This window comes from Loxodonta africana, chromosome 4 (assembly GCF_030014295.1).
Source record: "Loxodonta africana isolate mLoxAfr1 chromosome 4, mLoxAfr1.hap2, whole genome shotgun sequence".
Classification (NCBI taxonomy): Eukaryota; Metazoa; Chordata; class Mammalia; order Proboscidea; family Elephantidae; genus Loxodonta; species Loxodonta africana.
In genome coordinates this window covers 58,263,091-58,281,584 of record NC_087345.1, presented here as the reverse complement: position 1 = coordinate 58,281,584, position 18,494 = coordinate 58,263,091, and the positions used below count along the sequence as shown (strand labels likewise).

General features: G+C 38.2%; 1 protein-coding gene across 3 annotated transcripts in view; it reads left to right on the top strand.

Annotated features, from left to right (window-relative positions):
• ZDHHC17 (zinc finger DHHC-type palmitoyltransferase 17) overlaps positions 1–18,494 on the top strand; it is a 121,777-nt gene that overhangs the window by 33,062 nt on the left and 70,221 nt on the right. For all 3 annotated transcript variants that reach the window (XM_064283793.1, XM_064283790.1, XM_064283792.1), the window contains exons 2-3: positions 2,278–2,381; positions 4,149–4,271. In XM_064283793.1, coding sequence (XP_064139863.1) covers positions 2,278–2,381; positions 4,149–4,271 — 227 coding nt within the window. The remainder of the gene's footprint in view (positions 1–2,277; positions 2,382–4,148; positions 4,272–18,494) is intronic.

Genomic DNA, 18,494 nt, shown 5'->3' with positions numbered 1-18,494 from the left:
TTAATTACATTTTTAAGGAACATTTATAATTTGGTAGTTTTTCTTGCCATTATTCTCTTGGTTATATATGTTTTATGCTTATACTTTCTTTTCATTATATGTAACCACTAAAAAAAAAAAAAAAAAATCCGTGTGGAATTCCTAGAATTCACTTCATCACTACTTCAAATTTTCCTTCTTTTCCTGCCAGAATCTTTAGCCAGCTTGTATGGCTTGTGACAAAATGCCTTTATTTTGCAAACTTTTCTTGGGGTGAGTTGTGTTTTAAATAGCTCCTTATGTGTGCCCTTTTGTTTTTCTTTTTTTGTGTTAAGAACGTCCCACATTTGATTCCTAGATAGTAGCTAGAACTTAGCAATCATTTATCAAGATCTTTTTGTCTTACCTATGTTCTTCTTATCAGCAACCCTTTATAGTGCTCTCATTCCATCATATAAATTTAATGGAATTAAATTTGAGCAGCTTAAAATTGTATAACAAGTATATTCAGGTTTTGATTTCAGAGTCAGACTTGTGAGATTGATACCTGATAGATACTTACATAGCGCAAGTCATAAGCACACGGTTAAACCCTTCTGGCTTTCTAGGCCCTTATATAAGCCAGAAAAAAACAAACCAACCAAACCCATTGCTGTCAAGTCGATTCTGCCTCGTAGCGACCCTATAGGATGGGATAGAACTGCCCCGTAGGGTTTCAAGAAGTGGCTGGCAAATTCGAACTGCCAGCTTTTTGGTTAGCAGCCCAGCTCTTAACCACTGCACCACCAGGGCTCCTATGTAAGCCTGCTCCTTGTCAATTTCAAGGCATTGCCCTCCCACCAGGACCATGAACTGACCAATCCCTTTGGTAGACTATAATCAATTTGCATAGTAATCGGCCAGTTCCTGCAAGGCCACTTAATATTGCTGGATGGTTTTACACATTCTGTTTGCACAGTAGACTTTTGGGGTATGCTCCAAAAGCAGACAAATAACAGGAGTCTTGTAGGTAACGTGCTCTAGAATGTTATTGGTTTCTTTCCCTCTTTTTTTTTTTTTTCTTAATGTAAACTAAAGATGTAATAGTTCTAAACTTTAAAAAGTTAACTAGTTTGCACACAGACACTTGGTAAATAGTTCATTGGCTATATAATTCCACCAGGGCGTGTGAATAAACATATATTACAGTATTCTAATCCAGCGTCTGAACTTGTCGAACTTATAGAGGAGATGAGAATCAAGATCAGCAGAAAGCAGATTCCTATGAAGTGGAGGTCAGACACACCTCCACCCTTCAACTTTTTCACCATTTTTGATACCAGCCGTTCGTCCCACAGCACTCTCTAATTTTCTGCAGGGTTCGATAATTCGTTGCAGTGACCACACACAACTCAGAGACCATACTCACGATTTTGTGGTTTATTAGGGAAGTAACAGGCTGCAACTCAGGATCAGGATCAACTTGGAAGTAACAGGATACAACTTAGGAGACAGGATATAGTTCTTTAATTAGGACAGCTTCCAACCAAGCCAGCTCTCAGCTTCTTGATTGTGCCCACAGGCAGGCGACCTTTCTTCTCAGCCGAGCCCTCCACCGGACCTTCTCTCAGCCTCTACCCTGCTCAGGCAGGTGTTACAGCTCTTTAGCTCCCCTAACAAGTGCTGGGGAGGCATCCTACTTTGCCGACAAATCTCCTGCCCGAAGATGCTTAGCAAGCCCACTGTAGCTGTCTGCCAGTCCTGTGCTTCTTGCTGTTCGTACTGCTGCTGCCATTTCTCTGCTGCTGGCTTCTGCTTTTCTCTCCATCTTGAGTGTCCTCCAGTGTTATAGCTCCCTCTCTTCTGTGTCAAGGAGGTTCTCAGCTCAGGGACCTTGGATCTAAGGTCATGCTTTGCTCTAGACTCTTTCTTGATGATAGTGAGATTCCCTTCAACCTCTGTGGGATTGGCCCTTACGTAAGCCTACTCCTTGTCAATTTGAAGTCATGGTCCTGCCACCAGGACCATGAACTGACCAGTCCCCTTGTGATAGACCGCATCATGTAATTTGCAAGATGAATTTCATTTACTAGTTTGTCACTAATTTATACTGTTATAACTTTTCTATTCGAAGAGTATGTACACACAGTAGAGCTATTGGAACATCATTTTTCTCTAAAGAGTACAAACTTGAGAATAAGATAAAACTTATTTCAGTAATGAGCATTCTTCAAGCAGCAGTTGAAGCACTACTGTAAAATATTTATTTTCTGCACTTCTTTTCTCAGTTCTTACCTCTGTGATTTTTCTCTTTAACAGGAAATTAAACCCCAAAGCCATTATAACCATGGATATGGTGAACCTCTTGGACGGAAAACTCATATTGATGATTACAGCACATGGGACATAGTCAAGGCTACACAGTAAGGTTTTTGTTATACTTGTGTTTTCTTCTTAGAGATCCGTATTTATTTTAAGTGAAATACGAATAAATCTTAATGGGAAAAAAGTTAATATAGCAATTAGTTAAATTAATTTCTTTTCCATAAATTAACATGTCTCTCCATTTTCTTTTGGTACTTGGTAATATTTCTAGAAGTTGGTTATTATGCCCCAAGAGTACTGAGATTGGTTATGAAGAATTGAAAACACTGTTGATATTAAAGCACTTTTAAGTCGAAAACATAGTGTACATCCAATATTCCAGATGAGAAATAAAATGTAGTTTTATTTCGACTCATCTGTCAGCTTGTTGTATTGTCGTGGTTTATGGGTTGCTGTACTGCTGGAAGCTATGCTACCAGTATTTCAAATGACAGCAGGGTTACCCATGGTGGACAGGTTTCAGTGGAGCTTACAGACTAAGACTGGTAAGGACCTGGCGATCTACTTCTGGAAAAATTGGCCAGTGAAACCCAAAAATTGGCCAGTGCAGCGAAACATTGTCTGTTACAGTGCTGGAAGATGAGCCCTACAGGTTGGAAGGCACTATGACTGGGAAGAGCTGCCTCTTCAAAGAAGAGTCGACCTTAATGTGCGTAGAGTATAGCCTTAGGGACCATCATTTGCTTCAGAAGTTCCTTGAATGCCTTGGAATTGTATGTAAAATTTTGTGTTTAGGAACATTTTTCTGGGAAGAGAGTCCATGACTTTCACTGCATTCTCAAAGGGGCCTATGACCTGTGACTTCATTATCTAGTGCTGCTGTAACAGAAAGTGGGTGGCTTTAATGAACAGAATTTATTTTCTCATAGTTTGGCAGGCTAGAAGTCCAGATTCAAGCACCAGCTCAGGGTGAGGCCCTCTGTATTCTCTGGGAGAAAATCCTTATCTCAGCAGTGTTTCGTTCTGTAGTACATAGGGTTGCTGAGTCAGAACCGACTCAAGGGTATCTAACAACTAACAACAAAGTTGATGCTTGTTGAAACTCAGGGATGGATGCTCAGTGTTGACTATATTATTCCCTCTGTTTTTGTTTATGCTTGAAAATTTCCATAATAAAAATTAAAAAAAAACAAAACAAAACATGCTACCCTGGAACAATGACCAAAAGCAGAAAGGGAGGATCAGGCTTTCTACAGGTGCTTTTCTCTTTATTTTTGAACACCTTTCCTATTGTCACAGTAGATGCTCTCTTATGTCTCATTGGCTTGAACTGCATCATAAGACTCTTTGTTTACCCCGCTTGCCACCCCCACACATCATTTTATGTTTGCCTTCGGGAATATCAAGCTAAATTTGCAAATGAAGGCTCCTTGGGCTTACCAAAGCATCCTTCTTAAAGTGTTTTAAAATCATGTATATCCTTTGTTCCTGATTTTTTTGTATTTAGTATTTTTTAATTTAGTTGTATTTATTTTTATAAACTGTCTCAAGTGTTTTGTGGAATGAGATATGTGGTGATACAAATAAATAAGAACAAGCATCCAATAGAAGCTTTAGTTCTCATATTCTTTTTTCTTCCACCTTAAGAGATAAATTGCATTCTTACGAAAGAGATGTTTTAGAACTGTAAAATTAGTAAAAGCTTCTGGTGTGTTGCTATTTTACACATAACATTTTATGTTGAGAAATCCATTCTAATTTCCAGGTATCAAAATGGATCATTATTTTCTTCTGAAAATGTTACTTTCATCTTTAAATTTCTCGTTAAATGCTAATGTCAGTGTTATATTTTCTTGTCTTTCAAGATACGGAATATATGAACGCTGCCGAGAATTGGTGGAAGCAGGTTATGATGTTCGGCAACCAGACAAAGAAAATGTTACACTCCTCCATTGGGCTGCCATCAATAACAGGATAGACTTAGTCAAGTATGTGTTTTCTGTATTTTTAAGTGATTAATAATAATTGTTTAATTTTTTTAATAAAATTATTAGAACTAATTATTTATAAAATTAATTCCTAAAAGTCATGTCTTTTAAAAAGTAGATTCTATATACTTTTTTCCTGGAAAAAAATCGTCTTTAGCAAACATTGAATGCTTATTGTGTGCCAGGTACTGTTGAGTGCTTTTCCATGTGTATTTATTTTACTGTTAATTCTTGAAAGGATCGTATGTGAACAATAACAATTACTGCAATTTTATTAATTGGGAAACTGAAGCAGAAAGAGATTAATGCTACTCAGTGACTCGCAGCCAGAACTAAAGTCAGGCTTTCAACTTAGGTAGTTTGATTTGGAGTTTACAATCTGAACATAGACTCCATGGGTAAAAGTAACAAAAGAAAAGAGAGGAGTTGAGAAGATAATAAAACTTAAAAAACCAAACTTGTCACTGTCGAGCTGATTGCGACTTGTAGAGACCTCAGGGGTTACAGAGAAGAACTGCTCCATAGGGTTTTCTTGACTGTAAATCTTTACAGTAGCAGATTACCAGGCCTTTTTTCTGCAGCACCACTGAGTGGGTTTGAACCACCAACCTTTCAGTTAGTAGCCGAGAGCAATCCATTTATGCCACCCAGTGACCTAGAAAAGATAATAATAATCTGATTTAACTATTCATGTGAGTATAGGTGATGTATTTTTTACCTAATAAGTGTAAAATGATTTTTATCCTTCATCATTAACCTAGTTGTTTAGTATTAATAAGAGATAATTAGATAAGCAAAAATCAGAAGGATAGGAAGTCTTTCTTAGTAAATCTTGTTTAGTAGCCTGTGATACTTTGGACATAAGATCTTTAGATAACAACAGATCTAAAATGGACTCCTTGCAGGTGTGTACTTTATGTATAGCACAGAGTCTAGAGGCAAATAGGATATTAATGCCAGGTAAAAGAACTTGCCCTTAGATTCTTGTAAAAAGAAAGATTAAAACAAGTAATAACTAAAGCATTGAACTCCATGAATCATTGTCTTCTAGAGGGTGTATTTCTGTATTCTTTGTTCTTTTTTTTTTTTTCCTTCATATTTCTCACTGTCCCTCTGCCTTCTGTGGTTCCTTCTGCCCTCAGTGTGGGTCTCCTGATGTCTTATTATGTTTTTGTTTATCAGGAAATGTTTTTATTTCATCTCTGTGAAGGAAATTTTCACATGGTGTGGACATTTAGGTTGGCAGGTTTTGTTTTTTTTTGTTTTTTACCCATTGAAAATTTTCTGATGTTCTCTGGCTTCTGTTACTCATCAGAAATCAGTCTAAGTATCAATCTTTTGAAAAAAAATTTTTTCCCCCTCCCTGTTAAGATTTTTCTCTTTGTTTTTGGTTTTCAGCAGTTTCACTATCATGTTTCCAGGTGTGGATTTCTTATTTACCCTGATTGAGATTGCAAGGAATTCTTTAATCTGTGGATTGATGTTTTCTTCAGTTCTGGAAAAATCTCAACCATTATTTCTTCAAGTATTGCATCTACTCCATTCTTTTTTTTTGCTCTCCTTTTGGGATGGCTGTTAAATGTTAGACCTTTTCATTGTATACTCTTCATTGTATACTGTGTGTCTCTTACTGTCTGTTCTGCATGTCCTTTTGTCTCTGCTTCATTCTGGAAACTTCTTCAAGCCTATCTTCCAGTTCTTCTCTATTTATGTGTAATCTACTGTAAAATTCATCGGTTGTGTTCCTGATTTTTTCATTCTGAAATTTTTATTTCTTATTATAAGTCTGTATTACTTAAATCATTAATCGCTGACATTTTCAATCTTATATACTTGAATATAGTAAATATAGTAAGTATAGTTATTTTGTAATCTGTGTCTGCGAGTTTTACCGTCTGGAATTTCTGTGGGTGTGTTTCTGTTATATTGTCTTCTTGTATGCCTTTTTATCTTTGGATACGTGCTAGCTATAGTTCTTGAAGAATTATTTGTAGAATAATATTAGGACTAAGAGGATTTCTATTTATTTTTGCCAGACCCATCTTAATTTCAAGGCTTTAGATTTTCTAGATCACTCGGGTGGCTGAAGACTGTGCTAGAACCAGGCTTACTTCTGGTTCTTCTTTAATCCTATAGTGAAGCTTTTTGGTATCCAAGCCCTTAGTTTGGTTTTGCCCACTTGGCTCACCTCTTGGTCAGTTTTTCTGCATCAGCAAATTGTCTCTAGGGCAGATGGTAACCAAGTGTTTTTCTGACTTCTCTGGGTTTTACCCTTCTCTTGAATCTGGCTGAGTAAATGTTCTTAATCTTAGGCTCTGCTTTTTTTAAGGAAAAAAAAATTTTTAAATGTTTTACTAAGCTTTTTTAGTTGTCTTCAGTGGAAGGGTTGGCCTAAATTATCTAGCCTTCCATTGCCTCGTTTTTGTTTTTTTTTAATTAATATTATTTTAATCAAAATAGTACATGAAAAATCAAATAGTATTTAAAGGCTTATAATCAGAAACAGCAGTCCCTCCCCATTCTTGGGACCTGTACCCCATAAGTAACTATTTTTATCTCTTCTTCCAGTATTTATTCTTGTATTTACATGTTGTAAAAAACCAAAACCTGTTGTTGTCTAGTTGATTCCAACTCATAGCGACCCTATAGGACAGAGTAGAACTGCCCCATAGGGTTTCCAAGGAGCAGCTGGTGGATTCAAACAGCTGACCTTTTGGCTAGCAGCTGTAGCTCTAAACTGCTGTGCCACCAGGGCTTCATATATTATCACTTTTATTTAGAAATTTTTTTTCTTTGTTCAGGTGATGGCAAACACCTTTTTGCTTTTTCACTTAGTTTACATTCCATCGAGATTTTCCTAAACCCATTGCCTTTGAGTCAATTCTGACTCATAGTGACGATATAGGACAGAGTAGAACTGCCCCACAGCGTTTCCAAGGAGTGCTTCTTGGATTTGAACTGCCATCCTTTTGATTAGCTCTTAACCACTATGCCACCAGAGTTTCCGTATCAGTACAAATAGGACTATATCATTCTTTTTAAATTGTATAGTATTCAGTTATGTGGAAGTACCATCATCTGTTTACTGGTTTCCTTGCTGATGGACATTGAGATTGACTCTAGAGTTTTGCTGTTACAAACAGTGCTGAAACTAATCTTTTTTAAAATACAATTTATTTTAGTTTTAGTTGTTGAGAATATACACAGCAGAGCATACACTAATTTGGCAGTTTCTATATGTACAATTCAGTGACATTGCTTATATTCTTCAAGTTGTGCAGCCATTCCCAACTTCCTTTTCTGAGTTGTTGGTCCCACATTAACATAAACTTGCTGCCCACTGAATTTCCTATCTAATTTTACGAGTTGCTTTTGTCAACTTGATCCCAGGTAGATCTTGAAAGAGCTCAATACTCAAGGCAGACATTCTTTACTAGTTAAGCTAAACTATTGTTTGGTTTTAAGAAGAGTTTAGGGAATATTTTTGGTCTAAGGTGTAAGGTTTAAAGATTATCTCAGGGCAATAGTTTCAGGGGTTTATCCAGCCTCCATGGCTCCAGAAAATCTGGATCCCATAAGAATTTGAAATTCTGTTCTGTATTTACTCCCCTTGTTCAGGATAGTTCTGCTGGTCTCATGGCAAAGGAGGCAGTTATTCATGGAGGCAGTTAGCCACATATACTATTTTCTCCTCCAATTCCTGACTCTCATTTTTCCTCTGTTGCTCCAGGTTAATAGAGACTAATTGTTGTCCATGGATGTCCCCTTGAAAGCTTTTAAGATTCCGGGCACTACTCAGCGAACTAGAAGGTAGACTGGAAACACTAAACACGTTATTAGGCCCATTAGCTGGAATATCCCATGAAACCGTGACCCTGAACTTCTAAACCAAGGAACCAAATTTTATGAGAGGTTTCGTTGTACATAAGCAGCCTGAGCAGCTACTCTTTTGTTGTTGTTGTAAATATATCAAACATCTTTTGCCAATTCAACTTTTTATAGGTATACAACTTATTGATAGCAATTAATTGGCTGTACAACCCTACGTTTAATCAGTGTGATTTTTCCATTACCATAAACTGAAACTCAGTGCGTAGTTAATATCTTGTTTACATATCATTTTGCATGTCTTCAGATGTATTTGTAGAATTCTTAGAAGTGAGCAAACTAGAAAAATAAGAATTTTTAATAAATATTGCCGTGTGTGTGTATTTTTTAAAAATCAATTTTTGACATTTAATTTGACTTTCTATATTGGAATTGGAGCCCTCGTGGCACAGTGGTTAAGAGCTTGGCTACTAACCAAAAGGCTGGCAGTTGGAATCCACCAGCAGCTCCTTGGGAACCCTGTGGGGCAGTTCTGCTTTGTCTTACAGGATCACTGTGAGTTGTAATCAGCTTGACAGCAATGAGTTTATATTGGGATAACCTAGGTGTCTCAGACCACCTCACGGTTAATACCTCTTCCTTCATCCTCTGATACAGTTTTAGTTAAATCATTATTCAGTGTTTAAATTGTTATAAGTATATAAATAATTATATACTACTCAGGACCGGCCAGTGTTTCATTCTGTTGTGTATAGGGTTGCTTTGAGTCGGAACCAAATTGGCGGTACCTAACATCAACAACACCACTACCAACAGACAAACCTAGAGGCATTCTGTGATGATCTGTTCTTTCTGTTAGGCCTTTTGATTTTTTTCTGATGTAACAGCTGCTTCATTTTTTCCATTTGTTTAGCTTTCTGTATATTATCACTAATTTTTACCATACTCTTAGAACTGTAAAACCACTCTTAGGGACTAAATTATGTCCCCCCAAAATTTATGCTGAAGTCCTACCCCCTAGTACCTGTGAAGATGACCTTGTGTGGAAATAGGATCTTTGAAGATACTACCAGTTAACATAAGGTCTTGCTGGAGTAGGGTAGGTTCTAATCCAATCTCAGTGACTCCTTTTAAAAGAAGAGAAGAGACACAGGGAGACAGACAGAGGAAAGATGGCCATGTGACAATGGAGTCATGCTACAGCTGTAAGCCAAGGAATGCCTGGGCTGTCAGAAGTTGAGAGAGACAAGAAAGGATCTACCCTGAGCCTTCAGAGAGAGCATGGCCCTGCCAACACCCTGAATTGGGACTACTAACCTTCAGAACTGTGAGACAATAAATTTCTGTTCTCATCAGCTACCCAGTTTGTGGTATTTTGTTATGGCCTAGGAAACTAATATACCCTCCATGTGCAAACACAACAGAAAATTTATCAGTTCCTTTTTTGGTTGAGTGGGGAGGATGTAGTCATTCCTGGATTTGTCACTTTTCTGCTTCAGCCCAGACCGTTTGCTCTTTAGGGCTACTGTATAACCATTGCCTTGAGATTTTCCTCTGCCATCATCCTGGGAAATCCCTTTGCTCCAGTGGTGGTCCCTGTTTTCTGGATCATAGATTTTTGTCTTTTTTGGTCTGCTCCCTGGTTTTGGTAGAGCACTTTTTCTGAGAGCTTCCTGAGAGTGCTTTGGATATAAATGTTTGGAAATTTTGCCTATTCAAAAATGTCTCTTCTGCCCTCACACCTTATTGGTTATTTGTTTGAGTATACAGAGCATTACTCTATTATTTTCTTGCTTCAGGTGTTACAGTTGAGATATTTGATCGCATTTCTGTTGATGGAATAACTCAGTTTGTGTTGTTTTTAAAAATAAATAAGAAAATCTGAAATGAGCAATATAGACTAAAAGTTTTGATGCTTTTTGCCTTACAAATTGTTTTAAGCCACTTATGGACTAGTGAAGTTACAGAAAAAAGTCAGAAAATTATAGAGTTGTTTAAGGATCATAGTGTCGGTGTGTATATTACATCTTTAGGTGGTAGGCTTTATTTCCTACAATAAACATAGTCTTGCTGAATTACTTTCCTGAAACAAATACATGGTAAGTAAGTGCAGTTGTCAATAACACAATATATATAGCTTCAAGATGGTTACTTTAGGGTCTGGGATTTTACCCTTTTTGGAAGCTGCAGCCTGTCACTATTTCATAGATAACTGGTAGGAGACACAGACTTAGGTCAGAGACAGAAGCCTTTATTTATTCACTGCGTGGGCATCATATTTGTATAGGTTCCTCTTTTGCCCTCTCAGTCGTAAGGGGCTGGCTTGATATGGTCCTGAGGAATGGTGCACACACAGTAGGTTTGCCTTGCAGTTGAGGAAGAGTGAACTTGAGAAATTTCAATGCTTTTATAGTAATCAGTAAGCAAGCTTCCTCTTTGTCCCAGACGGAAACGTTATGTCATTCCTTAAGGATGTTTGATGCAAACACAACTCTGACAAATTTCTGTGCAAAGAATGGACAGGACATTGTATTCTTGGCATATCCTGCAAGATGTATGGGAGAGTAAGAGCCCTATGGGGAAGTGCCTCTCCTAACGTATGATGTTCTATAGGAGGTGCATCAGGTGTATTAAAGGAACTCATTGTAAGCCAAGTAGCTAGAGGAGGAGACTTTTACCCTAGCCTGGATTAAGTTTATTATATTCCTCGTATATTGTTATGGATTGAATTGTGTCCCCCCAAAATGTGTGTCAACTTGGCTAGTCCATGATTCCCAGTATTGTGTAATTATCTACCATTTTGTCATCTGATGTGGTTTTCCTATGTTTTGTAAATCCTGCCTCTATGATGTTAATGAGGTGGGATTAGCGGCATTTACGTTTATGAGCCAGGACTCAATCTGCAAGATTAGGTTGTGTTTTAAGTCAATCTCTTTTGAGATATAAGCAAGAGAAGTGAGCAGAGAGACATGGGGACCTCATACCACCAAAAAAGAAGCACCGAGAGCATCGCGCATCCCTTGGACCCGGTGTCCCTGCGCTGGGAAGTTCCTAGTCCAGGGGAAGATTGATGACAAGGATCTTCTCCCAGAGCAGACAGAGAAAGAAAGACTTCCCCTGGAGCTGGCGCCCTGAATTTGGACTTTAGCCTCCTAGACTGTGAGAGAGTAAATTTCTGTTTGTTAAAGCCATCCGCTTGTGGTATTTCTGTTACAGCAGCACTAGATAATGGAGACATACATTGAAATGAAAGTCTTTCAAATATTTCCTAACTTCTTCCCTGCTGTAGTAAAATAAAAAGAATCCCTGGTGATGCCATTGTTAAGTGCTTGGCTGCTAACCAAAAAGTGGGCAGTTTGAACCCACCAGCCACTTCTCAAGAGAAAAGAGCAACCTGCTCCCATAAAAATTTCAGCCTAGGAAACCCTGTGGGGCAGTTCTACTCTGTCCTGTAGGGTTGCTTTGAGTCAGAATCAACTCAACAGTGTACAACAGTAAAATAAAAATGATTAGCTCAAGATCTTGTGTTTAACAGTCTCGTTACCTTAAGATTATTAACAATTGCTAATAATGCTGTAGTCTCTGATTTCAAGCCAAGGGTTTATAAAGAAAACGGAGCTTGTAATTTTCTGAGAACGCACACTGTGTGGCTTATTTTTCCGAAAGATTTTTCTTTATCTCTGACTTTGATAAGGTTTTTTTTTTTTTTCCCAAATCGTGCTTTAAACCAAAAACCAAACCCATTGCCGTCGAGTCAACCTGACTTGTAGTGACCCTATAGGAAGAGTAGAACTGCACCATAGGGTTTCCAAGGAGCGGCCGATGTATTTGAACTGCCAGCATTTTAGTTAGCAGCCGTAGCTCTTAATCACCGCAGCACCAGGGCTCCAATTGTGGTTTAGGTGAAGGTTTACAGAAGAAGTTAGTTTCCCATTCAACAGTTAGTACACAGGTTTTTCTGTGACATTGGTTGCAGTCCCCGCAATGAGTCAACACTCTCCCCATTACCACCATGAGTTCCCCATTTCCATTTGTCTGGTTTTCTTGCCCGTTCCTGCCTTCCCTTCTTTGCTTTTGGAGAGATGTTGCCCTTTGGTCTCATATAGATGACTGTTCTAAGGAATAAGGAACACTACCTCACAGGTGTTACTGTTTATTTTATAGGCCTGTCTATTATTTGGCTTAAAGGTGCTTTTCAGGAATGGCTTCAGTTCCAAGTTAGAAGGGTGTTTAACAGCCACACTTTTATGTTCCTCCAGTCTCTCTCTGACTAGTAAATCTGGCCTTTATTTATGAATTTGAATTTTATTCTACATTTTTTTCCCGCTCTCATTGGGACCTTCTATTGTGATCTTGGTCAGTGATTGGTAGTGGTAGCCAGGCACCTTCTAGTTCTGGTCTCAGGCTAGTGGAGGCTGTATTTCATGTGGTCCGTTAGTCCTTTGGACTAATTGTTTCTTTGAGTCTTTGCTTTTCTTCACTCTCCTTTGCTCCGGACAAAAAGAGACTAGTGGTTGCATCTTAAATGGCCATTTGCAGGCTTTGAAGACCCCAGACGCTATTCATCACAGTCATGTGCAGAACATTGTCTTTATGAACTATGTTATGCCAGTTGACCTAGATGTATCCTGATTTGATAAGGGTGTTTGTTTTTAAATTCAGTTTGTGGGCACTGAATGGCCACTTTTAATCTGGAAACTTGTATTTTTAGTTCAGGGAAGTTTTCTTGTATTGTGCCCTCTTTAGTGCTTCACTGTCCTTCTCCCTTTCAGAAACTCTTATTTGTCAGATATTGGAATCAACCAGATTGATTATCTTATTTTCTTAGCTTTTTTCCAACTACATTTTAGCTTCTAACATATCCATTCTACTTGGAGGGAGATTTTCGTACTTTATCTTCTAATACTTCTGTTGAATTTGTAATTTTATCTGTGGCATTTTCAATTTTCACACACTCTTTCTGGACCTTTGTTTCTTTTAAATATCATTCTGTTCATGTATCAGGGATGTGTTGTCTTGTCTTAGCTTTTGGAGGTTATTAATTTTATTTTGTGTTTTAAGTTTTTCTTCTTTACATATTGTTTCTGTTTATTCTGGGCTTCTTGGAGCCCTGGTAGTACAGTGGTTGAGAGCTGGGGTACACTATGGCTGATATCCAAAAGGTCAGCAGTTTCAGTCCACCAGCTGCTTCTTGGAAACCCCATGGAGCAGTTCTGCTCTGTCCTATAGGGTCACAATAAGTCGGAACGGACTCAACGGCAACAGGTTTTTGGTTCTGTTTGTTCCCCATCTTCCATATTTGAAGCTTTCCTCAATTACCTGATCATATTTGACCACTCACACTTAGGAGAAAGACATAACAAAGCTGATTGGAAGTTCTGGGACTTAGAGAATTCCACAACAGGAAATGCTCACGTTTCAGTTTCTGATGGTTTTTCCTCTGGGATTGTTCAGTGTCTCTTAGGGAAGAATCTCCTAATCTCTTTGTGAGTATCTGTCTGGCTACAAGCTGAAATGAGCAAGAAAACGGGGCTGCAGTTCTTGTTGTTCAGCATGTAAACTTTCATTGACTTGCTAAACTATTTTTTAATTATTTTGATCAATTTATTATAATTTTGCCATGCACAAACATGTGCAGAAAATTAACTATTTAAGTTGGAACCAGTTGTCTTTTTTTTTCTTGTTGAAAATATTAGTTATAATTTTTCTTTATATTTATGTAGTTGTAATTAATATACAATTATTACTTGTCTAATAAAAAAAGGAAAGTAACCTTTACAAAGTTGATACCACTAAGTGAATGGTTACTCTTAAAAGTGAACATTACTATTCAAAAATCAATTTATAAGCAGAACAAAAAATGAAAACACTGATACTTAGAAACAAATCAAAATGTGTATTTAACTCTGCTGAAAATATGACTTTTAGAGCTGATTGTAACTTCATTTTAGAAATATAAGTAGTGAATTGGTTTAACTTTATTTATTTGATGAAAATAGATACAGCAAAACATATACCATTGAACAATTTCTACGTGTGCAGTTCATTGACCTCGATTGTGTTTTTCAAGTTGTGCAACCATCTTGCTATCCTTTTCCAAATTATTCCACCACCATTAACATAAACTCGCTGCCGCGTAAGCTTCTTGTCTAAGTTTCTGAGTTGCTTTTGTCAATATGATCACTTAAAATTCTTTGAAAGAGCACGATGTTCAAGGCAAACATTCTTTACTAATTAATCTAAGCTATAAACAAAAAAAAAAAAAAAATTTTTTTTTTTTTTTATAAACCAAACAATAAAATAATTATTTTTATTTTATTGTTTGGTTTAAAGATGACTTCAGGGGATGGTTTCAGTTTAAGGTTTAAAGATTACATCAGGGCAATAGTTTTGGGGGTCATCCAGCTTCAGTGGTTCCAGAAACCCTGGATTCTATGAGAGTTTAAAGTTCTGCTCCGCATTTTCTCCCTTTTTGATCACGATTCTTCTATAGAGTCTTTGATCAAAATGTTCAGTAATGATAGCCAGGCACCATCCAGTTCTTCTGGTGTCATGGCAGAGGGGAGGCAGTTGTTCATCACGGCAGTTAGACGTGCATTTCAGTTATTCCTCTAATTCCTGGCTCTCCTTCTTCTCTTTTGCTCCAGGCGAATAGAGACTGTTGTGGCTTGGATAGCTTCTCAAATTGGTACGCTTTCAATACAGTGCCTTACCCAGTTCTCTGATTTAATTCTCTGAATCTCAGACTTCTCTGGTAAAGGTGTACTGAATATACCTTTTGGTAAATACTGAATGGCTGAGTCTCAAAATCAATTTGAGGCTGAGTCTAAAGCCGGAAATCACCATCATACAGTAAATTTTAGAGAATGCATCTGAAATTTAAAAGAAGAGTTTGAATTATTAGTTTTATTCAAAGTTTAAGTAGTCACATTTTATGATTTAACATTATAGTATACAGAGAATGGAGCCCTGGTGACGTAAACAGCTCAGCTGCTAGCCAAAAGGCCAGGATTTTGAATCCACCAGCTGCTTCTTGGAAACCATATGGGGTAGTTCTGTTCTGTCCTGCAGGGCTGCTATGAGTCAGAATCAACTTGATGGCAGCGGGTTTTATACAAAGAATACTTCCTTAGAACTGTCAGCTGCATGATTGCTTCCATGTCACTCACATGCCTATTTGTGACGGTAAATGAATACTTAATCTTTAGTTCCCCCCCAAAAAAACCCTTCACCAGCTCAAATATAGCAGTAGACTTCTCGTCCTGTCTGCATCTCTATCTAATATACAGGGTACAGAAATAGAACATTTAATATTATTATCAACTTTCTTGTACACCAAAAAAAAAAAAAACCGAAAAAACCCATTGCCGCCAACTCATAGTGACCCTATAGGACAGAATAGAATTGTCCCATAGGGTTTCCAAGGAGCGACTGGTATATTTGAACTGCTAACCTTTTGGTTAGCAGCTGGATGCTTAACCACTGCACCACCAGGGCTCCCACACAGCAGGATATAAATTAGAAAACACAGTGTCTCAGTATCTTTTTTTTTTCCTAGAAAGAACTTTCGTACCTAGTATTCATGTTGTTGTTGTTGTTAGGTGCCGTCGAGTTGTTTCTGACTCATAGTGACCCTGTGCACAACAGAACGAAACACTGCCCGGTCCTGCGCCATCCTTACAATCGTTGTTATGCTTGAGCTCATTGTTGCAGCCACTTTGTCAGTCCACCTCATTGAGGGTCTTCCTCTTTTCCGCTGACCCTGTACTCTGCCAAGCATGATGTCCTTTTCCAGGGACTGATCCCTCCTGACAACATGTCCAAAGTATGTAAGACACAGTCTCGCCATCCTTGCTTCTAAGGAGCATTCTGGTTGTATTTCTTCTAAGACAGATTTGTTCATTCTTTTGGCAGTCCATGGTATATTCAGTGTTCTTCGCCAACACCACAGTTCAAAGGCTTCCGTTCTTCTTCGGTCTTCCTTATTCATTGTCCAGCTTTCACATGCATATGATGCGACTGAAAATACCATGGCTTGGGTCAGGTGCACGTTAGTCTTCAGGGTGACATCTTTGCTCTTCAACACTTTGAAGAGGTCCTTTGCAGCAGATTTGCCCAATGCAGTGTGTCTTTTGATTTCTTGACTCCTGCTTCCATGGCTGTTGATTGTGGATCCAAGTAAAATGAAATCCTTGACAACTTCAGTCTTTTCTCCGTTTATCATGATGTTGCTCATTGGTCCAGTTGTGAGGATTTTTCTTTTCTTTATGTTGAGGTATAATCCATACTGAAGGCTGTGGTCTTTGATCTTCATTAGTTAGTGCTTCAAGTCCTCTTAACTTTCAGCAAGCAAGGTTGTGTCATCTGCATAATGCAGGTTGTTAATGAGTCTTTCTCCAATCTTGATGCCCCGTTCTTCTTCATATAGTCCAGCTTCTCGGATTGTTTGTTCAGCAAACAGATTAAATACGTATGGTGAAAGGATACAACCCTGACGCACACCTTTCCTGACTTTAAACCAATCAGTATCCCCTTGTTCTGTCCGAACAACTGTCTCTTGATCTATGTAAAGGTTCCTCATGAGCACAATTAAGTGTTTGGGAATTCCCATTCTTCGCAGTGTTATCCATAGTTTGTTATGATCCACACAGTCGATTGCCTTTGCATAGTCAGTAAAACACAGGTAAACACCCTTCTGGTATTCAGATGCCAGGATCAGATGCCAGGATCCATCTGACATCAGCAATGATATCCCTGGTTCCACGTCCTCTTCTGAAACGGGCCTGAGTTTCTGGCAGGTCTACTATGCCAGGAATGACAGCTTGACGAGGAATGGTGTTGCATTCATTGTCAAAAAGAACATTTCAAGATCTATCCTGAAGTATAACGCTGTCAGTGATAGGATAATATCCATATGCCTACAAGGAAACCAGTTAATACGACTATTATTCGAATTTACACACAATCCACTAAGGCCAAAGGTGAAGAAATTGAAGATTTTTATCAACCTTTGCGGTCTGAAATTGATTGACCATGCGGTCAGGAGGTATTGATAATTATTGGTGATTGGAATGCAAAAGTTGAAAATGCAAAAGAAGGGTCAGTAGTTGGAAAATATGGCTTTGGTGATAGAAACAGTGCGAGAGATCGCATGATAGAATTTTGCAAGACTAATGACTTATACATTGTAAATACTTCTTTTTCACCAACATAAATGGTGCCTATACATGGGGACCTCACCAGATGGAATACACAGGAATTAAGTCAACTACATTTTTGGAAAGAGATGATGGAAAAGCTCAATATCATCAGTCAGAACAAGGCCAGGGGCCCACTGTGGAACAAACCATCAGCTGCTCATGTGCAAGTTCAGGTTGAAACTGGAGAAAGCTAGAACAAGTGGACAAGAGGCAAAGTATGACCGTGAGTATATCCCACCTCAATTTACCATCACAAAAACAGATTTGATGAGTTGAACACTAACTACCAAAGACCAGACGAGTTGTAGAATGACATTAAAGACATCATACATGAAGAAAGTAATAGGTCATTAAAAGGACAAGAAAGAAAAGGCCAAGGTGGTTGTCAGAAGAGACTCTGAAACTTGCTCTTGAATGTCAAATAGCTAAAGTGAAAGGAAGAAATAATGAAGTAAAAGAGTTAAAGAGAAGATTTCAGAGGACTGCTCGAGAAGACAGAGTAAAGTATTATGATGACATGTGCAAAGACCTAGAGATAGAAAACCAACAGGGAAGAACACACTAGGCAGTTTTCAAGCTGAAAGAACCGAAGAAAAATTTAAGCCTCGAGTTGCAGTATTGAAGAATTCTACGCGGCAAATATTAAACGACATGGGGAATCATCAAAAGAAGATGAAAAGAATACACAGAGTCACCATACCAATAAGAACTGGTCAACATTCAGCCATTTCAGGAGGTAGAATATGATCAGGAACCGATGGTACTGAAAGAAGAAGCCCAAGCTGCAGTGAAGGCATTGGCAAAAAACCGGGCTCCAGGAATTGATGAAATGCCAATTGAGATGTTTCAACAAATGGATGCAGTGCTAGACATGCTCACTTGTCTATGCCAAGAAATTTGGAAGACAGTTACCTGGCCAACCGACTGAAAGAGATCCATATTTATGCCTATTCCCAAGAGGGGTCATCCCACCAAACGAGGAAATTATCGAACAATATCATCAATATCACACACAAGTAAAGTTTTGCTGAAGATCATTCAAAAGTGGCTGCAGCAGTGTATCGACAGGGAATTGCCAAAAATTCAAGCTGAATTCAGAAGAGGGCGTGGAACCAGGGATATCATTGCTGATGTCAGATAGATGATGGCTGAAAGCAGAGAATATCAGAAAGATGTTTACTGTGTCGTCTTGGCT